The 24,391-nt window shown below is 40.3% G+C and overlaps 4 protein-coding genes across 5 annotated transcripts in view; 1 reads left to right on the top strand and 3 right to left on the bottom strand.

Moving 5' to 3' along the window:
* The window catches only part of LOC140938895 (axonemal dynein light chain domain-containing protein 1-like), a 45,066-nt gene that overhangs the window by 1,061 nt on the left and 19,614 nt on the right, over positions 1 to 24,391 (bottom strand). Inside the window, exon 26 of one of the 2 annotated variants that reach the window (XM_073388421.1) lies at positions 23,027 to 23,689. The exons of the other annotated variant lie outside the window; for it this stretch is intronic. Within the exon in view, the coding sequence (XP_073244522.1) occupies positions 23,410 to 23,689 (280 nt within the window). The 3' untranslated portion in view covers positions 23,027 to 23,409. Of the gene's footprint in view, positions 1 to 23,026; positions 23,690 to 24,391 lie in introns of those variants that run through there. 2 annotated transcript variants of the gene reach the window in all.
* On the bottom strand, positions 3,498 to 9,813 carry LOC140936560 (E3 ubiquitin-protein ligase TRIM71-like). Its single transcript, XM_073386063.1, has 3 exons — positions 9,721 to 9,813; positions 4,770 to 5,492; positions 3,498 to 4,478 (listed from the first exon to the last, which is right to left on the bottom strand). Exons 1-3 carry the CDS (start codon positions 9,751 to 9,753, stop codon positions 3,498 to 3,500), a joined length of 1,737 nt encoding a protein of 578 aa, XP_073242164.1. The 5' UTR covers positions 9,754 to 9,813.
* On the top strand, positions 11,501 to 12,432 carry LOC140938897 (protein mono-ADP-ribosyltransferase PARP12-like). Its single transcript, XM_073388424.1, has 2 exons — positions 11,501 to 11,664; positions 12,107 to 12,432. The coding sequence occupies exons 1-2, from the start codon at positions 11,518 to 11,520 to the stop codon at positions 12,371 to 12,373; spliced, it is 414 nt and encodes a 137-aa protein (XP_073244525.1). The 5' UTR covers positions 11,501 to 11,517; the 3' UTR covers positions 12,374 to 12,432.
* LOC140936561 (E3 ubiquitin-protein ligase TRIM71-like) lies at positions 15,689 to 22,099 on the bottom strand. Its single transcript, XM_073386064.1, has 3 exons — positions 22,067 to 22,099; positions 17,281 to 18,003; positions 15,689 to 17,166 (listed from the first exon to the last, which is right to left on the bottom strand). The coding sequence occupies exons 1-3, from the start codon at positions 22,097 to 22,099 to the stop codon at positions 16,192 to 16,194; spliced, it is 1,731 nt and encodes a 576-aa protein (XP_073242165.1). The 3' UTR covers positions 15,689 to 16,191.

Below are 24,391 nucleotides of genomic sequence, written 5' to 3' on the forward strand. Positions count from 1 at the left end.
CAGATCTTCCCTCCCCCCAGCGACGCGTCCACTTCTTCGCTCACTCGTCTGTTTGTCTACTTCTTCTAACCCCTTGTCCTCCATATCCGGGGTAAGGCGCAGAAGAACCGTGATCATCTAACGGATCATGGCGCTATGTACCTGTGTTAAGCATCGGAACGTTTACGAAGTAAGTCAAAGTTTACTTGTAATTCTGGAGGCGCCCGCCGTGGCAGGGAACTGTCGAGATGACAAATATATACAAAGAAAATTAAACTTATTAAAATGTTCCGAAAAGAGTAACCTTAAGTCAAGTAGAAGTGCATTGAGCTTTATATTATGTTCCTGATTTTGTACAGGACGATACATTTGTCTGAAATGAATTTCAACTAGATTTTGTAGTAGAGGTAGAACTCTAGGAAAAAATACTTGTTCATCTTACTGTTGTGTGACTTTTGTGTGACTAGGTGTACTGCTTTGGCAATGGCAGACGTGATTCTGTATTTCCAGTGCAGTGCTAAATATATCATTCAGTATTTCAGTGTATTTCTAAATATATTATGTACTTGCTGTGATCAGTTCTGGTAGTGATCATTGGTTACAAAATTTGATACTAATAAAATACACTAATCTACTTGATGTATGCATAACTGGTTAAACTAGTGTAGACCATCCCGAGTGAGTTTGCTTAACATATTCTTTGAAAAATGCAAGATAGACCTTCATAAGGGCGCAAGCGTCCTTCTTAATTCGTGGAATAATATCTAACGCACGTAAAGGAAGTAGGCTACAAAAGTCAATACCAAGCGGCTCCTCTGCATAGGCCTCAAATAAGGAAGTTTTTAACGCTTGCCTCCACCAAATTGCTTGTACAAGGCGTGATTATGGCACGCATTGATTATTGCAACGTTCTTGTCTATGGTGTACCAGCTGTGCATCTTTTGATCCAAATTGCAACGTCTTCAGAATTCCGCAGGGTGACTTATCACCCATACACCCAGATACTGTCGTATTTCCAGTGCTGCTTGCACCACATTGGTAACCGGTGAAGTTCCGAATTTTATTTTGTATGACCCTACCGCTAAGTTTAAATGCACTCTTGGGGACAGATCTTTTACTGCAGCTGCTCCAAGGATATGGAACGGTTTACCAGACTATATTAGGAAAGAGAATGATTTTGATAAGTTTACAAGAGACTCATTAAGACGCACTACTTTATAGAGGTCTATAGCGACCTGTCTTGAGCTATCGTAGGTTTTTATTTTCTACTTGTATCTTCTCTTTTTACTTCTTACTTGTTATGAGTTATGCTAAATTACGTATTAGGAAGGAAATGTAACAAATGATTAAGCTTTAGTGTGTAGAGAGTATGTAATATAACTTTTGTTTTAGTCTTATTCGAGTGTTATGCGCATTTGATCATATCTTTTTTTAAATGTTAAAATGCGCAATAAAAGCAGTAAATATTAGTATGGGTAATCACATGATTTCGAGTGCAGTTTGGAGTAAATAAGCACGTGTATGTTTCAAAGACCAACAAAAGTGCACGAACCCTGCGAGCTCGTGCACTTTTGTTCTTTGAAAGACTTATAAGTGCTTATTTATTTCAAATTGCACGAGAAAAATCATGTGATTACGTATTAATAATAAACACGAAAGACCGCGCGCGCTTTTTTAGTTCATTCAACTGATTGGCTCAAACAGATTACAACCTTTTGTCAAATTCAAACATTTTCAAGACCAACCCTTTCAAAATCATTTAGCTAAGAACTTGGAAATGTGTAAGGATTGATTTTAACCCAGCCTGTAAAAGATAACTCGGTTTACAATAATCAGCAAAGGCAAATGTTTTTAGAGTCATCCTCGATTATGAAAGCTCGGCAAGAAGTATCCTGCTGTTTTGAAACCAGGAGAACGCTTGCAGCAGCCAAAGAAAGATACTACTTGCTGAGTTGTTTAATCACTATTCATCATTGTCTGTTCCTGAGACCCCCGGCCCATGACTGGCGGGATTCATGGCGACATTTTTTAGATTTAAAACACGAAAATGAAGGAGGCAATTTGGACAACATATGTGGCTTGAAATCCCTGTTGTCAAGATGGAAAAATTGTATCCTTGTTCATTTAAATGCCTGACAAGTGTAGCTGTTATTCCTTGCATGGGCTTGTCACCGTTTTTGTTCTTTTGTTTTCTTTTACCTTAGGGAAGTCTGTTTTAAGTAGCTTGTTTAGTTTCTCTGGCTCATTTTCCTTGGTTTTGCTGACATTATTTTCCTTTTAGCACCACATTTTCAAAACATTTAGCTAGAAAGACGTACTTTTTACCGTGTTCAGGTTTTGAAATATTTTTAAAACGTTCTGTTGTTTTGCATGCAAAATCAAATCCTTGTTTGCCGAAAACCGCGGCCATTTTCTTTCTGAATTTTGTTATTGACACAGCTCTAATCTGATTTGTTCTCGTTGTAGTAATAGTTGACAGTACAGCTACCCCCGCTCTGTATATTGTCGGTCAATAGTATTCTTGCTCGTTGTGTAGCTCTTTGAAATATACCGATTCATAATGAAGATTTTCAGACATATTCCATACAATAGGTAAGATAAATACAGGAAATAAACGCAAGGTTCCATGCACAGTTTCAGTTCGATTTACACAGCTTTGATCAAAACATTGTCAGTTTCGAGAATAGTTTATTTTTCGCTATTTCTATTTCACCTTTTACATTTAATTCATTTTATTTGCCGGAAAGTAAGCCTTAGAAATTAAAAAGACGTTTGATCAATTCACGCTCGCGCATTCTAGTCTTATTTTAAACCTTATAGCGGAAGGACATCTGTGAGCAGGGAATAAGTCAGCACAGAATTTGATCGTCGGCAAATTTCTGTTATCGTCCATCGTTCTGCTAGTGATAAGCTGGCCGTTGAATCATTCACTCTTCTTGCACGTTTAGGACCGAGTCTCATTCCGGTCAAAGAAAGAGAAAGAGTGTCTGACAAGGTTCCCAATCAAAGATTTGTGAACCCGTGTCGGGCAAACTCAATTAGTGTTAAAATATATACTGTTATACGCACCTTATAACTTCATCTGCGCTTAACGAGTGTCTTTTGGTCCATAACTTTCATAACAACTGTTCCACAGAATTTCACTGATAACACGTAACGCAAAAGGGTATCGAAGTATGACTGCACAATTAATGTCACAAAATCTACCTATTGTAAGCGGTCCCTTCGGGATTTTTTGTGTTTTACATCATCCTAAAAATTTCGTACTTGCGGGCGCAAACAATAGAAACGTCATCATTACTTACCGACTCCTCCCGGCCCGTGTTCAAGCAAATCGAGATTTTTCCTATATTGACTGTACGACTGTATATTTCAGCTGTAAGTACTTTCCTTAATATACGCGCGAGTTACTAGAGTGCCTCCTGCAGATTTCGCCTTCTGGGCAAAATCCATACGGGGGCAATTACAAAACAAAGGTAAAACGTTCATAGCTGCAGGCCTAGGCTTGCTGTGGTCGTTTATACGTATCTAACACAGACCGCCCATCGGGCGGTTGTATGCAAATTGTCGCATGTGAAAGTACCATCAAGGGGCTGTTCAGGACCGACCGCCTTCATACAGTGAAACTTGTCCTTTCGACCTTCACTACCGGGTCCTGTAAACAGGGCGTAATAAGGAGAAGGAACAACTTTCGGCAAGCCTTCAATTTTCCCCTCTACATACTCTTGCCATGTAGCCGCGCGGCAGCCAGGAGGTGCTCCAGGGTGGGCTGCACAAGCCTCGTCCATCAGTCTCCACTGCTCCTGGTATGGTTGTTTATTCTGATTCCAACTTGCAACACCGACGTAACGCAAAGTACCCACACGAACACGATAAGGACTGCCTTGAATATGTGTCCCATGGAATAATATAGACAGCTGGAGCTCGCCCTTGATATCTGCTGGGGGAGTATATGTCCCGGAGTAAGTTCCATCCCTCCTGTCGACCAGCTTTACTTCCACTTTCTCGCCTTTCTCTCCCTGGAGCTCTACCTCAAACAGATCGCCACCAACAGCGCGCTCAGTTCCTTGGCGGTCGCGTGCGGTGATGATAAAGGATGCATCCTGGCCAGGAGATGCGGACTCTATTCCTGCGCCAAAGGCACTGGTGGTGTTGGCGCATGTATACTCGACAGCTACATTCCCCGCCTCGGAAAGCACGTCTAACAAGCGTTTACCATCTACGCAGAACTCTAATGCAGAATTTGCTTGTGGATCCAGCACGGGAGGCTGACTCTCCATGGCCATCAGGGTCATGGCGATGTCGGATTTGGCAACGAGCAGCTGCACGTCACCCGCCGATTGGATGGCGGTTGCTGCACGGTCAACGGCACTCAACAAGCAGGCTTCAAAGGTTCGAAGAAGGTCGCATTGTTCCGCCAGGATGAACGACTTGGCCTTGTGAAGCTGACTCAGTTTCGTAACAAGAGCTTGTTCTCGGGCGTCGAGAGAGGCACGAAGCTAGAAAAATTAAAAGAAAATGAGGAACAAGAAGCAAATTTTAAATGATCATATCACGTCTGAGATATGGGGGATATCTCTTTTCCTCATAAGCTCGGCTTCTCGGAGATTTCCCCGCCACAGTCACTCCTCCCAAGTAATGCACAAATTTTAAATTTAATGTTAATTAACCTATTTATTATCGTTTCTATTCTGCTTGTAATTCATTGTGTGTGGCAAAATAATAAAATAAAAATAAAAATAATACACACTTCATATGCCTATAAAACATAGAACAAAAAAGGCACTTACCTCTTCAAAAAAGGCATGAATCTTGTCTTCTTCATGCTTCTTCTTGCGGTTCAGGTCGCTGACGACCGTCATAACATTCTCCTCAGCCTCTTTCAACTGTACGGCAGTTGCTTTAGCTTTGGAGGTTAGAGCTTCCAAATCTTGTCTGCTCTGGGCGGAAGCTTCGGCGAGGGAACAACACTTGTGGCCGTTATGCTCCAACGCTTGGCAATCCCTACAGATTACTTGGCCACAATCTTTGTCGAAGTAGCGGAAAGGCTCGTTGTGCTCTGGACAGAAGACAGGGATAGCAGCTAGGTGTGGATTGCCCTTCAGCTCTGCAATTGATACGACACGGTGGTTGCGGCTCAGCTTGAGGCGGGTGTGGAACTGTGCTGCTACGTCACACATGTTTTCCTTACACTCCAAACAGCATAATGTGGCGCGGTGTCCCTCTTCACCACAAGTATCACAGAGAACAGGGGTGGTGTCTGGCTGTTTATGTGAGCTAGCGAGCAGCACGTCTAGAAGGGCAAAGTTTTTCGGCAGTCCACCGACTCCAACGGTTACGTGGACATCCTTTCTGTCCTGAGGACAAGTAATGGTCCCATCCTTCAAGAGCTGCTCCAGGCAGTGGGAGCAGAATGTGTGACCGCAATTACTTAGTAGCCGCGGACACCGCTTGTTGTCATCATACCGCTCACAACAGAGAGAGCATTCAAGCACTTCTTCCGAAGACAACGTCTGCGCAAACAAAACACAAAGCATATAGTGAAGATCTTTTAACTCTTGGGAACCAACGAATTTAAAAAAGAATAACAGGTTCAGTTTACAGTTATATAGTTCCCTCCTCGAATTGTATGTCTTCGAGTGCTGTTCTGCCTGCGCATCACCACCTCTCCTGTCAGGAGGTCAGACAGCTATACTACACTCTGGTTGGAATTGTAGGATAGGTACCTTTTCCCGGCTATTGTATAGGCGAATCCATTGTTTTTTCCTCATTATTATAGGCTTATCATTATCTAAAGAAGCTAATAAAATAAAATTTCTGAACATTGAAAAAGCATAACAAGTTCAGTTATCTTAAAAAATTGAGCCCGATATACCAAATAGTAATTCTCTTTGAAAACTCCAAAACTTACAAAGAATGCATGATCTCATTAACGTTCAGCCACCCAGTAATTTCGCAGTTTTTAATTGCTGCTATTTTCTTTGTTACTGATTGCAAAGTGCTGCTGAAACTTGCACAAACTGCATAAACTAACCAGCTCTTTTAATTTTTGAACCTAACTGGTATATACGGCAACATCTTCTATGGGTTATTAAACTCGTATGCTAATGGCAAAAATGTAAACAATGACGTCACGATGAATCCGCCTATACGTAAGAGACATATGGAGAACTATATTTTAAGGATCGTTTTAACTTAAAATAATGATCACTTTTGCTTTTTAGGAATTAACAAATTTGTTTTATCAAGCCAACTTTTATCCAATTATAATAAAGATATATTTTTAGAGTAACAATTTATTGATATTATCAAGAACAGGGGCGGAAGAGGAATAAGAGAGACCACCACATAATTTTTTTTAAGTGTAATCTGAACCAGTTTTCTACCCCCCTTCCCCGTGACAGTCAATAGCAGAATTATAGAGGAGCCAGAGAGGCACATAATGTATTATTTACACTTTGTGTTGGGGATACTAATAACAACAATGTAGAAGCAAACATTCCGTCAGTGACTACCTCAGACCCTGCATAAAAAAGATGGGGTTGCTCATCTAAAAATTCATAATAGTTACCAACATCTTATGTGGGTGTGGCCTAAGTTAAAGGGACACGTTCACGGTTCAGCGCATGCTCATTTATCAAAATACTGTTTTTCTGCTGGAACATACTGTATCATCTATGCAAGCAATATGATCATGTCATAACGTTGTCAAAGAAACAATCAGCACACTCCTCTGGCAGTAAATTGCACTTGATCAACTTAAATATTTGAACATAGCTGTAAATTAATCAACCATGGAATAAAACCTCTGGGTCGACAATAAATTCAACGTTGGTAGTGTTGGCATAATCCACTAATTTTTTAGTACTCCTCCATCCTACTTCAGTTACTCTGAAGTACACTTCTAGTTTGAAATATACTCTGAGATCACTGAGATACATCTGAGTGGGATTACTAGCCAATTGAATTAATAATAAATTGGAAAAAAGTAATTTAATTAATGAGGATGCACTTAACCGTGAACCTGTCCCTTTAATAGTCACCTCCAAGTACAAAAATTTAAAACAACACTGTCTTATTAATTGGCACCAACAATAATTTTGACTGTTGATGACTATGAGATGATAATAAGATCTAATAGTCTAACATCTTCCAACAGCTATCCCAGCAACTCTATTGACAGCCATTGAATTTAGATTTTAGCAATTCTACTTCCTTACCTCATATGTAAGGTTAAATCCAGATTCCAGAATCTGGGAAATTTTTGCTCGTGGAATCTGGAATTCTAGGCTTTGGAATCCAGATACAGCTCAAGGAATCCAGAATCCCGCTGATGATTGGAATCCGGGATCCACTTTCCACCAGCAAGGATTCTGGAATCTAGTTCCTGGAACAGGCCATTTGCACAATGATGTCATTTTATTACTATGACCAGAATCCTTCAGGGTTTTGCTTCCTTGTGCAAATTAGGGCTTTTGTTATTTAAACCTTGCTGGGATTACCAAATTAAAATATGAAAAGAAAAACAGAAAGGATTCTGGTCACTGTAGTAAAATGATGCCATCGTGCAAATGGCTTATTGGGAATTCACAGCGACGAATCCAGAATCTAGGACTGTCTTGGATTACCTTGCATGAGGCAATACTTCCTATGACAATTGGCACCTCTATCATTTCCCTCTCACTGGCCTGACCGTAATTTGTGTTTGGCCCTGTACATTGTTTAACTCTAAAGAATGTCATCTTCAGTCTGTAGAGGAGTAGTACTCCCTTCTCTACCACAGTTCAAAAATTGAGTCATTTCATATATTTCCATTCATGCCATTTCCAGCACCACTGGGTATATTAAGAACATTAACTGACAGTGGCCTCCTGTCCAATTGGATTACCTTAATATATTATGGAGAGAGCCTTGCTTCTGGTCATTGAAATATCAGGGTACTTAATTCCCAGTCAAGCCTGAATTTTTTCAGGTTCTTTTTCAGGTTGTTTATTCAACTGCGGGGATCACGCCTTTCCACTTTCATAACTTTATCCACAGTTCAAAATACGAGTCGTTTTATATATTTCCATTCATATACAAGGATACTTCACCCAAAAGAGGTTCTTAAACTTTATCAGGCTAGCCTGTATACAGACTGAGTTTAATGGGGGAGAATGACAGATCAGATGAAATGGGAATGGTGGGGGCCAGGGCGGGTTTTATCAGCATTGTAGAGCTATTGCTATTATCGATTACCCCGGCCTGTCTTCAAAATTCATACTATGCAACAATATATTTTACTGTGCTTTTCACAAACATGCGAACTCTAGCTAAAGTTCAAAAGCCACCTTCGCAATATTATTGCGTTTCTTGCTGCCGTCCCCTGCAATCATAATTATGATCACAAGCAAAGAACCTTGAAACACAGAAACACACAAAACGGATCGAAATCCACCAATCACAAATCACAAACCTTGATCTTTTGAACCCGTTAAAGTAAAGTTTTGTTTCCTAAGAGGTCCGTTAAGATGATTGACAGCAGTGAAAAACACAATCGTCAGTTGGCTTTTGAACTTCAGAATTTGCATGTTTGTAAAAGCACAGTAATTTCTACAACCTTAGAGATTCTGAAAATAAGCTTGCTGTTCCCTTCTACGAACCAATTAGTAATGGTAACAGGACTGAGTGGAGTCCAATTCGGTCTGTAATCATACAAGTGATTAACAAAATCAGACTTCCATGTAGCGGGAGTCCGATTTTTTTAATCACAAGTATGATTACAGACCGAGTTGGACTATACAAAGTTCTGTTACCAATTAATCATAACTTTAACAAAATTTGTGATACATAAGACTCTTTATAAAATAAAAACACAAGAAATTCCAAGATTTTTTTTGCTACAAAAAAAAAAGCCATTTTAGCGCAAGCGTGATGGCGCATACTGTCCAATTACCTAGGCATGACGTGTACTGTCCTATTAAATTGTCCTATTAAGGCTGAAATCAGGGCAGCTGATAACCAATCAGATTTGAGAATTTTGCTATAGTTATGATGAAGTATAGAAATATCTTCTACAGCGGGGCTGTTCTGTGGAACAGTTTCCCCTCTGATGAAAGACAAGCAAAATCTTTGAGTAGCTTTCGGAAACTTTTAACTTCTAGCTCGAACACAGCATTCATGGAAAACAGGCCTTAATTAAATTAATTAATTAATTTTAATTACCTGTACTTATCTCTTTTTCAACATTCATTATTGTAAGTGCCATTACTGTTAATTCTATTTTAAGTCTGTAATATTTTAGGATTTCAAAGTACACATGTACTTAGCTATATTTGTATATTAGCCTTATGTTTTACCGTGTACAAATAAAAGTGATGATGATGATGGTGATTGTTTTACCCCCTCCCCAGTGTTATACAATCAAAGCTGCAACCCTTTTTCAGACAATGCATACGAAACGTTGTTTCTTGAAAAGAGGAACACAATCCCTTATAGAGCGAAATGGCTGGATCAGAGTGTGTTATAGCTATGCTTCCAACGCAAGCAATGAGCTAAAATTATATTATCATACAACGTAAACTTACTTTTAACGTTGCTTTTGTACTTTGGAACAAATTTTAAAAGGCAGAGAAGACAATGAAAAGAGGATAAACCTCTGGCTTTGAAATCATTATCAGCTAAAAGAATCACCGCATGTTCCGGTAAATTTCACATAAGCTTAACAATGTAAGTATTTAAGAATGAATCCATTTTGTTTACCTGAACTTTATCGACTTGCCTTGCTTGAGACATAATGGGAAATTCGTACTTGCGGCTGTGCTTGAGTGATCTTCCAAAGTGAACTGTCCTTTGTTCAACACTCTTTTTCGAAAGAATCTTCTGTCAGGTACTCCCTTCACGGCCTGTATTTCAGACGCCTGAGGAAGATTCGGCCTCTTTTTAGGGCCGGAACGTCATTAAAATTCTTCTATTCCTATCAAAGGCCAAGTGAAGAGTCAATGGAAGGAAGACTATTACTACGAGTGCTTCTCAATGTTTTTGCAGGCTTTTTTCCGACACTTAGGGCATGCTCACTGGATACATCTATCCGCTGACGGTCAGCGCATACTCATAACGTACATTTTTACAAGTTACGCATAACGTATAATTATGTTATGGCCTTTAGGGCATGATGTTCTTAACGCATTTGCGCGGCAAGCAACATAACGTACAGTTACACGATGTACGTGTAATTCAAAAACGTATATTTACGTTATAACAATGGTTTGTAACGTATAGGTATGCATGCATCTCATTGTCTACAAAATACGTATATTGATGCGAAAATATATTTTAGCTCGGTTTTATAATACTCATGATCATATTCTTATCTTGATACCAATAATTAAGTTCTAATACGAATATATGAGTTCTTCTTCATATTTACATATTAATCTTCTTGTCATAAGTGGCATTCCATACTTCATTCGCAAGTTCATATCCGCCCTGACTTTATCACTGGCACGTGCCATCAAGAAAGCAAGTGTGAATCTCATCACTGTCCCCTTCCTTACCACTGGCAGTATCGCCTATCCTTAGAGGGGTGGAAAAGTTTTAGCAAAGAAGACAATTGCAGGATAGAGGGGTTATTCTTCGACCCCAAGAACGATGTTGTGTCAGCAGCTGACATAGATGTGGCATTCGAGTCTTACAGCGGTGAGAGGTGAGTTGAAGAAACGGGTGCGGTTTCTTTAAGAGCTCTATTGTTGTTTAAATCTGGGAAGGCCTTACCAAGGTGATACCCTGCTTCCTTACCCTAGTCTCTCACGCGGAGAAACAAACTCAAAAAAAAAAGAAAAAACTCTGGGACCAGGTTACTGCTTCCTGTTTGTCGTGGCAAACATTGTGGGTAGTCTGGGGTCGGGTTCATCCGCCTACTTCTCAGAGTAAATACGGTCCTGCAGGCTTTGTTTCCACTCTAGCTGAAATGTTTCCCCTAGGTCCCCAAGCAACGTCCAGTTTTACAAGGATTTGAGTTTAATTATTAGCAGGAATCAATCAATCTTGTAGCTAAAAAACCAAGCGTAAGCAAGCCGCGCAGCACGCATTGCCCCTGGCTACCCGCGCGTATAACCCTTCGTCTTTCGCGAATCTCAACTCAAAAGCCTACACTCTATACAGAATATCTATTTCCTTAGTAAAAAGCAAAGGGAGAAAAGCAAGGTTCGTGCGTGGCCTTCTGTGCGAGAGGTTTCGAGCTCGATTACCAGGTGTGACTTCAAATCCTTGTTTCTCCTTCCCGTTTAGCTTTAAGAAGTTTTAAGTACAATTAAAACGGAGCACTGAGGGGGAGAGGGAGTGGAGGGGGAAAAAGCGTATCTTCGGCCTCTGGTTTGTCAGTCTAATGAGTCCTGTCGGTTACCGACGTCAAAAAGGGACTTTTAACCTTTGTGACTATACCTTTCAGCAGTTTTTGGTCACATTCAACACTTTATGTAATCTCCTTGCTTTGGTACATCATTTTCTACTTGCAGATCATCACCCAGAAACGATGCAGTGAAAGTCGATTTTGACAACATGAGGATAGAGAAAAGCTATCACCGGGCGGACCTGAGAAGACTGTCTACAGAATCGTACGTTAAACAGGAAGGCAAAGGTCTTAGCACCCAGTGGCTGTGGTATAGAAAAGAAGAAAGTGGTGACTGGATCAAGTATGGAGTGACGGTGATGAAGTAAATGGAAAATGGAAGGTATCTGTAGTATAACTGCCGAATTGTGAAAAAAGTTCAGATTTGCCCAGGATCGAACGCTAATGAGATGCACGATTCCTAACATTTGTCAAGGCAAAAAAAAATCACAAAAAATCAAATTTCCTCTTTTTCAATAGTTACAAATAATTACCATGCAAAACCCCTGCCAAGGGGATTTCGTCCACTGTAAAAGTTAGATTTGGCAAATAATTTTACCATAATCTGCTATAGGACATTTAAACCCATGCCACAATCAGGCGTGTCCGACAAAATGACACGAAAAAAGTTAGGGCTAGTATGACAACCACTGACAACTTTTCATTCCATACCCTTTCTCACTGTACATTTTTGTTATACGATGTAGTGTCCATCATTGCACCCACACTGTAAATTGATTGCCGTTGGTTGTATTTCAGACTGGCGAATCAGATTTAAAGCAAGAAGACCTGGAGACCGCGTTCCTTCGTCGAGAGGGGAACTACACATTTACCAGAAATGGACAAGAGTTTCGCCTCCAGTTCTTCATGAACCCAATGTGTGAGAAATCCTTCAGGCCGTACTCGAAGAAAACGGTCCGACGTCGCCCCGCATACGAGTCACCAGAAGACATAAAAACGCTATTAAGGGGCAATGTCGAGAAGAAGTCATGGTTCAGTTTAAGGAACTTATTTCGATGGCGCTAGGAAGTAGATAAACTCTAGTCTTGTTTGTTTTCATCAATGCCCACTCGAGCACATAGATACTATACTCGCTTAATATGCACTTGGAGGACGCACCTCACGGGCTGAGGACTGAGGAGGGCGCATCACAAACCGTGATCACGGTCTTCCGCTTTGTAAGCCTGAACTGAAGATTACGTTTGGCTTGTTTGGGACTGTACTTCAAAATGAATTTTAAATTTCAAGGATAGCTCATGTAGTCTGACTGAAACATCCCACTTTAGAGACATAATTGTGTGACCTTCTTCTTAAACGTCTTTAGAGTCATGAATTTTGTGTAATAGCTCACTTCTAAATATCGCTTATTTGCCGGTGCAGTATCATTACAGGCAATCGAGGCTTATGGAGGAGGCACATAATTTTAGACTGCTGAACGCCGCTTCGTAATGATTTATATCGGTAAACTGAAGAAATGTTTTCCTCAAATGAAATGCGAGAATAAATGACAACTTGAAGACCATAAAAGGAGATTTGTCATTTTTATCGTTATTTATGGGAAGCGGGCTACGATCTTGGACAAAATGAGTGGAAAACTAAGACCCCCCTTCTCCCCCCCCCCCCCCCCCCACCCCCAAGTCAAGGATGGGAAAATGGCGCGTTTTTCCCTTCGCGCGGCTTCATCCTTGGTTTGGGGAAATAGGGGTTTGCTGATCCATTTTATTCTGGACAAAATAAATGGAAAACCTACACCCCCCCCCGCCCCTCTTCCCCAAAATCAAGGATAGGAAAATGGCGCGTTTTTGCCCTTCGCGCGGCTTCATCCTTGATTTGGGGGATGAGGGCTTGCTGTTCCATTTTATTCTGTCCGAGATTATGGTTTGAATCGTTTTGGACAAGTTAAGTGATAATTTGCTACTTCACCTCTGAGTCACCCGTGGGCCACCTAGCCGATTAGAACTTGATACAATCTAACCTCCCGTAAGCAACGACCCAAAATGCGATACTTAAGTGGTCGCTTACAAGATGTCGATCGAACTGCGGGAGGTCTTTCAAGAGGAGAGGTCCGGACACATCTACTTTTTGTGGAGAGAATGTATCGCATGCAATTTTTAGGTTACAATATCATAAATCCTTGTTGTTTCTAAGTTCTAAAATCAATTGAGGTTTCTGGGAAGCTGTCCACCTACCCCTCCCCTAAGCCAACATTAACACTTACTTCTCACTTAGGGCAAATTGTTGGCTTAGGGGAGGGGTAAGTGGGCACTTTCCCAGAAACAAATTAATCCAAGTTCTCGTACTCTGATAGCCTAGTGCATACATTGAACACAGAAACAATAGAAAATTCTACAAACGTCATCCTAAAAAGTGATCGCGGTCACTTATAAGAGGTAACTAAAAGGATGACAAATTTTGGTGTTTTTTATAAGGGTCGCTTATGGTAGGTGGTCGCTTACGAGACGTGGTCGCACATGAAGGTTCGACTGTATTGAGTGACCCTTGGACGATCTTGGCCCAACAAAAGACAAAAAATTTATTCACTGGAATGTGTGTTTGTTTGCTTATAGATCATACTCTTGTGTCTTATTTGTGTGATGGGTGCCTTAAACCCGCCAGTCGGAAAGCCTCTTGATTTAATACCAACATTGGCCTTGATTGTCATGAGTTTTTATTTTACACAAACAGCATTCTTTACGACACGCTTTGACAACGAAATGGCAAATTCTGGAAAAACACTGTTTTTTTTACAAGAGTTGTACAACTCCTAAGGTGGAGTAGATTTTGTCTCCTACCGTTTAAGTTAACTATTTCTCAGGTTTTATAACTCGAGAAAAGAGTTATTTGGCTTTGGCAGTAGGAGTTATTTCCACTTCCAATTTGGGGTAAATATAGAGGAAAACTGACACAAGTCCGGACACATCTACTTTTTGTGGAGAGAATGTATCGCACGCAATTTTTAGGTTAGAATATCATAAATCCTTGTTGTTTCTAAAAGTTCTCGGATCAATTGAGGTTTCTAGGAAACTGCCCACCTACCCCTCCCCTAAGCCAACATTAACACTTACTTCCCACTTAGGGCAAAAGGTTGGCTTCGGGGAGGAGTAGGTGGCCAGAAACATAAATTGATCCAAGTTCTCGTACTCTGAGTAGCCTAGTACATTCATCGAACACAAAACTAATAGAAAAAATTCTACAACCGTCATCCTAAAGAAGTGATCGCGGTCACTTACAAGAGGTAACTATAAGGCTGGGAAAATTTTGGTCTTTTGGATAAGGGTCGCTTATGAGACTTGGTCGCACATAAAGGTTCGACCGTATTGAGTGACTCTTAGCGCAAAAAAAAGACAAAAAGTTTATGCACTGGAATGTGTGCTTGTATGTTTATAGATCATACTCTTGTGTCTTATTTGTGTGATGGGTGCCTTACATCTGCCAGTGGGAAAGCCTCTTGATTACCAACATTGGCCTCGATTGTCATGAGTTTTTACTTTTACCCAAACGGCATTCTTTACGACGCTCTTTGACGTTACACAACGAAATGGCAAACCCTGGAAAAACAGTGTTTTTTTACAAGAGTTGTACGCCCACGCCCTTTCTATAACTTTAAAGCCGCTCAAGACCCCGCTCGACCAAAGGCCTGTGCACAGGCTACGGCTACCAAAACCAAACAGAATAATGTACTCGTCATACACAACATCGACATTAACATGCTTCAAGGTAGGATTTTAAACAAAGTCTGTACAGCATCAAAAGGAGGCATCGTTCTCAATAATAATAGAATCAATATAAGGATGAGACTTTAACAAAGGAAAGGACTGAAGTGAGAAAAAAGATACTACATCGACCTTTTTGTGGCAACTTATCTCGCAATTTTGTTGCATCGTTGCAAGACAGGTTGCGCTAAAGGTGAATACTGTTACACCTGCCTACCACCACTCCCCCCTCCCCTTATCCACCCCCTCCCCCCCCCCCCAAAAAAAAGAAGAAGCCGGCGGAGTATACATTGCATCAATCGTTGCAAGAATTAAATTATGGTTCTACTTTGTGTCACACTTACTGCAAAAGGGCGGTGGTGTATCTAATTCAAGGAAAATAAAATACACTCAGTAAATATAAGAGCTTAAAAGGTTCAAGGTTATTTTTGATACAGTATAAGATGGCTTAGAGAATCACTAGGTTAACAAATGATGAAAAGTAAATATAATATACAAGTCTGTTGATATGTGCACAGTGACCTAAGTAGCCGAAGCTTTCGTGTTGGTCACTGTCCCATTTAAGTAAATAGAGGAGTCCAAGATATAAGTGTGAGGTAAGAATAAATTAGGGTATAGAGAATACTTTTTTTTAATAATTTATTTATTAAACATCATTTAACATAACATTACAATAAACTTTACAATAATAGGGTGGCAAATAAAAAGGAGGCGAAACAGTAAAATAAATAAATAAATAAATAAACAAGCAAAATAAAGCGAAATACGAAGGTTCAACAGATTAACGACAACAAGCAGAACAAATAGAAAAATGTTTGCTAAATTACTATCAATCCAACACTAATCAGAAATGCACAGCGTGGTCCACTTATTTCTGTATTTGTTAAGATTTCCTTTTGTTATTGCAATTTCTCTTTCGCACTGGATTTTAATTTCCAGGAGAAATAGAGAATACTTGTTTATATAGAATTTTTCTAGACAAAAAGTTCACTCTCACTGATAGTTTGCAGCCATCTTGGTTCGATCACGTGTTCGAAAGCACAGGACTTAACACGGAGTGCACTTGAACACGGAGTGCATTTTAACACGCAGACAGTTTACTAACACGTTCCTGTGCAATGCTGCAGCCTTTCATATTTCTGCGACGCAGATCGCTTGTCGATAGCCTTGCCAATAATTGCTGTAAGTAAAAGTACCATTGAGGGGCATTCCATGAGTTACAACCTTCATGACATTAAACACACTAAATGGACCTTCACTACCAGGTCCTGTAAAAAGAACGTCTCCAGAGGCATGTTTTGGCAAGCCTTCGATTTTACCCTCCACATACTCTTGCCATGTTGCTGCACGGCTGCCAGGAGGGGCTCCAGGTAGAGTAGCACACGCCGCGTCCATCAGTCTCCACTGCTCCTGGTAAGGCTGGTTGTGCTGATACCACTGTACAAAACCAATAAAGTGCAATGCAGTGGTATGAACACGATACGGACTACCTTGGATATGAATTCCGCGGAACAATATAGACAGCTGGAGCTCGTCCTTGAAATCTACAGGTAGAGTATATGTCGCGGAGTAAGTTCCATCCGTTCTGTCGACCAGCTTTACTTCCACTTTCTCGCCTTTCTCTCCCTGGAGCTCTACCTCAAACAGATCGCCACCAACAGCGCGCTCAGTTCCTTGGCAGTCGCGTGCGGTGATGATAAAGGATGCATCCTGGCCAGGAGATGCGGTCTCTATTCCTGCGCCAAAGGCACTGGTGGTGTTGGCGCATGTATAATCGTCAGTTACATTCCCCGCCTCGGAAAGCACGTCTAACAAGCGTTTACTATCTACGGAGAACTCCAGTGCAGAATTTCCTTGCGGATCCAGGACGGGAGGCCTGCTCTCCATGGCCATCAGGGTCGTGGCGATGTCGGATTTGGCAACGAGCAGCTGTACGTCACCCGCCGATTGGATGGCGGTTACTGCACGGTCAACGGCACTCAACAGGCAGGCTTCAAAGGTTCGAAGAAGGTCGCATTGTTCCGTCAGGATGAACGACTTGGCCTTGTGAATCTGACTCAGTTTCGTAACAAGAGCTTGTTCTCGAGCGTCGAGAGAGGCACGAAGCTAGAAAAATTAAAAGAAAATGATGAACAAGAAGCAAATTTTAAATGACCATATCACGTCGGAGATATACACACTTAATATGCCTATAAAAGATAGAACAAAAAAGGCACTTACTTCTTCAAAAAAGGCATGAATCTTGTCTTCTTCATGCTTCTTCTTTCGGTTCAGGTCATTGACGACCGTCATAACACGCTCCTCAGCCTCTTTCAACTGTGCAGCAGTTCCTTTAGCTTTGGAGGTTAGAGCGTCCAACTCTTGTCTGCTCTGGGCGGAAGCTTCGGCGAGGGAACAACACTTGTGGCCGTTATGCTCCAACGCTTGGCAATCCCTGCAGATTACATGGCCACAATCTTTGTCGAAGTAGCGGAAGGGCTCATTGTGCTCTGAACAGAAGACAGGGATGGCAGCCAGGTGTTGGCTGGTTTTAACCTCTGCAAGGGAAAGAACACGGTGGTCGCGGCTCAGCTTGTGACGGATGTGGAACTGCGCTGCTACGTCACACATGTTCTCCTTACACTCCAAACAGCATGATGTGGCCGGGTGTCCCTCACCACCACAAGTATCACAAAGAACAGGGGTGGTGTCTGGCTGTTTATGCGAGCTGGCGAGCAGCACGTCCAGAAGGGCAAAGTTTTTGGGTAGTCCACCGAGTCCATCGGTCACGTGGACATCTTTTCTGTCCTGAGGACAAGTAATGCACCCATCCTTCAAGAGCTGCTCCAGGCAGTGGGTGCAGAATGTGTGACCGCAGTTACTTAGTAGTCGCGGACACCGCTTGTTGTCATCATATCGTTCATAACAGAGAGAGCATTCAAGCACTTCTTCTGAAGACAAGGTCTGCGCAAACAAAACAAAATGCAGAATGAAGAATTTTAATGCTTGTGAACCAACCAATTTAAAGGAGAACAACAGTTTATTTATAGTTATCTAGTTTCCGCCTCGAACTCAGAATTGCACGTATGCGGACAAGGAGGGCAACTGGCATAGCATAATAGGATAATTTTATTGTAATGATTGATAATACGTACTAAAGATCTCTTGTTATTGTCGTTGCTTGTAAAAAAAATCAAATGCTCATCAAATAGAGGACCTAAGAAACAGATTGTGCAAATGTGTCGTTTTACAACAGACAATTACATCAAAAACTAATCAGTCACTAAGGAAGCGAGCAAGGATTCAACACTGCAAAAATACACAGTTAACCTCCCAGACATTCACGCCTGTTACCCCTGCTTTTTAGGGATTAATTACAGTGTACAGGGGCGGATCCAGGATTTTTTCAAAGAGGAGGTTTTAACTTTGAGAATTCAAGGCAAAGGTCCCAAGGGCAAGGGAATGGGGGAGGGTAGGGAGGGTTAGGGTAAGGGTTATGCTTGAATATGTAGATTTTCTTCATTTTGATTTCAGAACAATTTGAGGCACTATTAGTAATGGTAATAGGACAGAGTGGAGTATAACTCAGGGAGTAATTGGCGAGTTATTTCAAATACGCGCTCGATTTTAAATTACGAGCCCGATTACCCTGAATTGTATGAAAAAAGTCCTATTACCAATTAATTGTGTCAATAACAAAATTCGATAATCTCAGTCATGGAATATTCATTAACGTAAATAAAAGTCACTGGGCCAGTTAGTTTCATCAATGTTTCTTTTTCAGTTGAAGCTGGACAGCTTACCTGCTTACCCAGCCACTATTTTTTCATTGATTTTGATTCAATGGTTATCATAATTATGCTATGTGGTCAAATTTCATTGGCTAGTGGCATTTGCTACTAGCTGATTTTTATTGGTTCTTTAACTGTCCGATTACAAGCTCCTGGTAATCGGACAGGTCAAATCGGACAGTTTTGGAGTTGCAAATCCAAAATCAAGCTATAAATATGGGCGGTTAAGAACCAATCAGATTCAAGCATCTTGTTATTGACACAAATCCCCTTTCTGTTTTCCGCCAATCACTCATGGTATTGGTTCCTATCCTAACTCTATTCCATCCCTCAGAGAAATATGACCTCATAAGACCAATTGCACAATCTTCAAAACCATATGCCTTTAGTTTTGCCAATAATAGGGGTGGATGAAGCGAGTCAAAAGATTTGGATAGATCTGTTGATAAGATCCCTACGACATTACTAGTAACTATCCAATGCTTCTTTCCAATCCTCCATAAGCTTGATCAAAATCGTCTCGCAACTGTTCTGTTTTCGGTAAGCTGTTAGACAATTGCTCAAATAAGGCTCCATGAATTGTGTTACTTGGTTGCTAAGCAACTGTTAAATAAGATGATACACTGGAATAACAAATAGTCCAATGTCTCCCAACAGCTATGTCAGCAACTCTATAGACAGCCATTGAATTTAGATTTAAGCAATTTTACTTCCTTGCCTCATGTAGGTTAATCCAGATTCCCGAATCAGGGAAAGTTTTGCTTATGGAATCTAGAAAGCTGTGGGCTTTTGAATCCAGAATACAGCTCAAAGAATCAGAAATCCTACTAATGATTGGAATTCCAGCCACAAGGAATGTGGGATCGAGTACCTGGAATTGGGAATGCACAGAATGAAATCCAGAATTATCCAAGACTGTCTTGGATTACCTTGCATGAGGTAATTAACTTCCTATGACAATTGGCACCTCTATCATTTCCCTCTCACTGGTAGTGTTTGCAGCCTTAGCTAGTTCAGACTGTACATAACCCTAAAGAATGTCATCTTTAGACCGCAGAGGAGGAGTACCCCCTTTAATGGACTATATTAGGATACCATATGGCACGAAATTTTTGCGGGTTTTAATTTTTGCATTTTTTGCTGTATTTCCAGCAATCCGCAAAAATAAGTTCCCGCAAATAAAAGTTACCACAAACATTTTTCCCGCAAAAATTTACTCCAGAGTAAATATTCTCTAACTTAAATTTGCTACACGAAAATACAGTACTAAGAAATCGTGTCTGTTCAATCACAACTTGTCTCTTTCTTTCAGAAACGAAATACTGCGGGTTTCGTGTTTGAAAATATGTATTTCCATTGCACAAACTCAATAAAAACGAAAATAATATAAATGCTGGGTACTGGGTACTTTCTGAAAATCGCAAAAATTAATTCCCAGTAAGAAAAACCAATCTAGCTCTGTCCTAATCGCAAAAATTAGTTCCCGCAAAACACAAAAAATCGTCAATCTGCAAAAATAAACTCCCACAAAAAATTTCGTGCCACACGGTACTTCACCCAAAAGGGGTTATTTCACTTTATCAGGTGAGAGGTAAAAAGGTAGGGCTTGATCTAACAAGTAAGGTATAGATTCAAAGTGAAAAACTGCCATATTTTAGCAAAATGGGTCAAAACCCATAATCTAAAATTTAGTGCTGCCCTTAGAGGGTGTTATGCAGATATTGAAAATGGAACATTACAAAATACCACTTGCCCCACAAAACCAAACACACCCAAACTTAACACACGACTCACATCCAAACTACAAAAAACATCCTCCCAGCTTTAACGGAGAAGAAGGGGAGATGAAATGGAAATGTTGGTGGCCAGGGAGGATCCCTTCAGCATTGGAGTGCAACTGTTTTACCCCCTCCCCTCTTCCACCCAGTGTTCAATCAAAGTTGCAACCAACTTTTCAGACATTGCATACCTTGTTCCTTGAAAAGAGCAACACAATAGAAGTCTAATAGACCTTGTCACGGTTTTCGATGCCATCTTGACAAGTAGGCAAATGAGTGAGAAATTACAGTGATTGTATGAGAATCTAATGTCGAATAAATTCTGCAGAACGGCTGTTCTGAAAAAAATGTGACTTGTCAACAGAAGCTTCACTCCTAAGGATTCTCCTGAAAAAAAATTGAGGGCGTTATATGCACTAGAAGACCTACAATAGAACCACTTTTTAAAATTTTCTATACATTTGTCTGTAAGAAAGTCCCGGGAAAATTACAGACAAATATATGGAAAATCTAAAGAAAGCCTCTAGAGAAATTTAAGCACAGGCACGCCCCCAAAATTTTTTAGGACAATCCTTTGCTTTGTACCTTTAGTTTACAATTGATATTTTTTTCAGAACAGCCGTTTTACGGAAATTACAGTAAAAACCCGCGTATAAGAACCTAACATTTAAGAACCTGTTAGGCTAAAATTTCATTTTTAAGCACCCTTCACATAAGAACCATTTTAGGCTAAAATCCTAAAACAGGTTCTTATTTTCAAAAAAAAAAATATATATATATATATATAGCATGGTTACATAAAACTTTACCATAGGTTTGATTGTAACAGAATCAGATTAAAATAGTATATATAGTATTTTGCTTAACGAAGCCTCCAAGAATACTGTTTTTGGACATTAAACACCAGATCATTTAAAAATTCAGCTTTATTTCTTGAACAAAAGTTAAGAACCTAATTAAGAACCTAGTTAGCCTAATTTTACACTAAATACCATTTATATAAGAACCTGTTTAGGCTAACTTGGAAAAACCTAGGTTCTTATACGCGGATTTTTACTGTATTCGACATGAGATTCTCATACAAACACTGTAATTTCTCACACGTTTGCCTATACTCGTCAAGATGGCCTCGAAAACCGTGACAAGGTCTATGGTTGAAACAGCGTAATGGCCGGATCGGAGTTGTGTTAAAGCTTTGTTTCCAACGCAAGCAGTGTAAAATTATAAGCTTAAGTTTATCTTACAACGTACATGTAAATTACGTTGTTAAAGCTGAAATACTGTACTTTGGAACAAATTATAGGGCAGAAAATTATGACAATGAAAAGACAAGAACCTCTGGCTTTTGAAATCATTATTAGCAAAAAAAATTAACAGCTGAAATATCTTCCTGTAAATTTCAGAGAACAATAAAAGTATAGCTTATATAATTAATTGAGTCTATTTTGTTTAAAATACCTGAACTTTGTCGACTTGTTTTGCTAGAGACATTCGGGGAAATATTTGTTCTTTACTTCAATAAGTGATCTCCTGAAGTGATCTGTTCTCTGTTCTTCTTCTTTTTCGAAAGAATCTTCAATAAGATACTCCCGCCTAGCTGTAAAGAGGTAAGATCGACTTGGAACAGAAGAAACGAACTTACACTTTCACTCCTCACAGGCTTCCACTTTCCGAGAAAACGACACGTCTGCTTACTAAGCGGGACACGAAGAGTAATTTTTTGTTACAGCGGGGGTACCCACGGGAACCCCAGCGCCCTTTCGAGCAAGCATAATGTCCATCAGGCCTTGAAGGACAGAAATTTCACTCGAATAGTAAGGACCTAATAAGATCCATAAAAAGTCGAACACTACTTTGCAAATTGCAAATTTTTCACGACTCCATTGTCTCGCAATTCCCAGAAGAGAATAACGCACAAAGAAAACCAATCCAAATATGTAAAAATGACCAGAAAGCCTCGGATTCATGTTAGAATTTTAATATATCGAACTTGGGCTATTGGGTAAGGTAAGGAAAACTGAGGGTACCCTTGTAGGAGTTTGGCATAGTTTCACTGCTGGGGGCTCAGCACACGGTACCCACACAATTTGTTGTAATTTCATTGCACACATGTGCTGAATTTACTGTTTGCTTCATCGGTATCGAAATATCGCCGAAATATGTATGGATTAATGCTAAATAGACGTTATCTAGCCCACACAGTTAAGTGTCCTTCTTTCCCTCAGAAATGGTATTTTGAGCGATTTTGAAGGATTTTTAGCTAACCGTTTACTGTCTCTCCTGATAGAAAGACTCTACCTTTCTTTAACTGTACGTTCCAATTCAGAACGTATACTTCTAGTTGCGAACACTTCGCCCAACTTTATTCCAGTTTTTTACCAGGGTAAAAAAAAAAAATTCTACTCTGAAAGACATAAAACGCTAATTGCCCCCTTTGAGTTCGTGAAAGGGATACTGTGGCCGGTTATGAATTTAATAACAAATATGATGACCTATGATGAACTCATCGATTTTGTTGATGAAGATCAGTTGAGTAAAAAGCCTGTGTTTTTTCTTTTCATGCCCTACGCAGCATTTATAGAGAGACGACTACAGCGAGAATAATAGGGTGAACTAATATTTCTCAAGCAATGTACAACATCGTTTTAATCCCTATACAGTATAAAAAATAAATATGTAGTGTTCTTTTTAAAAATTCTTCTTTAAGCACTACAAACAAACTAGCACAACATTCACAGCAGATCGCTCTCTCCACATTAAATCTATTTACAAAGGCTTCTTTTAATAGCGCACTCCATTATTTATTTTTTCTTTGTTGATGCGCGAGTTGAAGGCCGTGATGATTGCTGGGATGGAGTGCGTGGCGGCTGGGGAGAATGAGGCTGCGCAGTAGACGCCTGAGAGGGTGCTCGCTTTGACATGCTGGTGCTGACCGGTCTTTCTGCGGGCGTTTGAGATTCTCCAGCACTGGCGCGAGACGCTGAACGCTCAAGGGCTCGGATTTTTTCTAGAGCTTGCTTTAGCTCTGTTTCGGCTTGAATGGCTCTCTCCTCTGCAGTCTGTGCTCGTTCTTCTGTCTCTCTGAAATTGAAAAAGAAAACCAGTTACTAGCCTGTAAACAGGCGTTTTATGAGCCAAGCGAGGCGGAACGAGGCATTTCGCGCGAATCGCAAGGCTAGGGGAGGAGAAAAAATCAAAGCGCCCGTTACCAGTCCGTTGTTCTTGCTCTTCCCACGTTCACTACATGAATGTCGCGTTCCAATTGGTTAATTGATGGCGCGTTGTTCTCCGAAATTCTAGCATGTTTGTCTGGAACAAAATTGCCGTCACGCAGTCATATTCTTTTGAAGATGCTGTTTACGACGCTCTTCGTTTATTTCCAAAATGTTCCAGGAAAAAAATAAAGAAATGTTTAAATTGCTAAAGAGGAAGGATGTTATTGGATTGCTTCTAACTGGGTTTGGAAAAAACCTTATTTACCAACATTTTGAAATAAAAACTTGACAGGCCAAACACGACTCATAAGTTCGTGATAATGTAAAACGTGACCTTAGAGTTTGTTTGAACAACAGGTTTTTCCCTCTTTTCTTTCTCGCCGCTGTGTTTAGACATTCTAAACTTCGACTGAGCAAATCTTATTTCTGCTGCATTGAGTCTTACATTTAGAGGTGTTTCATGCACTAATAGGCTTATCATGTCCTGTGGTTTATGCTACTGAGGGTGTTTCTGGTCGCCAGAAAGGTGACAATTTTCGCGCGAATAATGGATCGTATTTTGATTGGT

Source organism: Porites lutea, chromosome 5 (assembly GCF_958299795.1).
Source record: "Porites lutea chromosome 5, jaPorLute2.1, whole genome shotgun sequence".
NCBI classification, from domain to species: Eukaryota; Metazoa; Cnidaria; class Anthozoa; order Scleractinia; family Poritidae; genus Porites; species Porites lutea.

Bases quoted from the DNA above. Each gene is read 5' to 3' on its own strand.
- LOC140936561 (XM_073386064.1), bottom strand. From the start codon at position 22,099: ATGTCTCTAGCAAAACAAGTCGACAAAGTTCAG. The intron at 18,004-22,066 runs GTATTTTAAACA...TTGTTTGCGCAG, and splicing joins AACAAGTCGACAAAGTTCAG to ACCTTGTCTTCAGAAGAAGT. The intron at 17,167-17,280 runs GTAAGTGCCTTT...TAATTTTTCTAG, and splicing joins TTCATGCCTTTTTTGAAGAA to CTTCGTGCCTCTCTCGACGC.
- LOC140938897 (XM_073388424.1), top strand. From the start codon at position 11,518: ATGAGGATAGAGAAAAGCTATCACCGGGCGGACCTGAGAAGACTGTCT. The intron at 11,665-12,106 runs GTGATGAAGTAA...GTTGTATTTCAG, and splicing joins GGATCAAGTATGGAGTGACG to ACTGGCGAATCAGATTTAAA.
- LOC140936560 (XM_073386063.1), bottom strand. From the start codon at position 9,753: ATGTCTCAAGCAAGGCAAGTCGATAAAGTTCAG. The intron at 5,493-9,720 runs GTAAACAAAATG...TTGTTTGCGCAG, and splicing joins GGCAAGTCGATAAAGTTCAG to ACGTTGTCTTCGGAAGAAGT. The intron at 4,479-4,769 runs GTAAGTGCCTTT...TAATTTTTCTAG, and splicing joins TTCATGCCTTTTTTGAAGAG to CTTCGTGCCTCTCTCGACGC.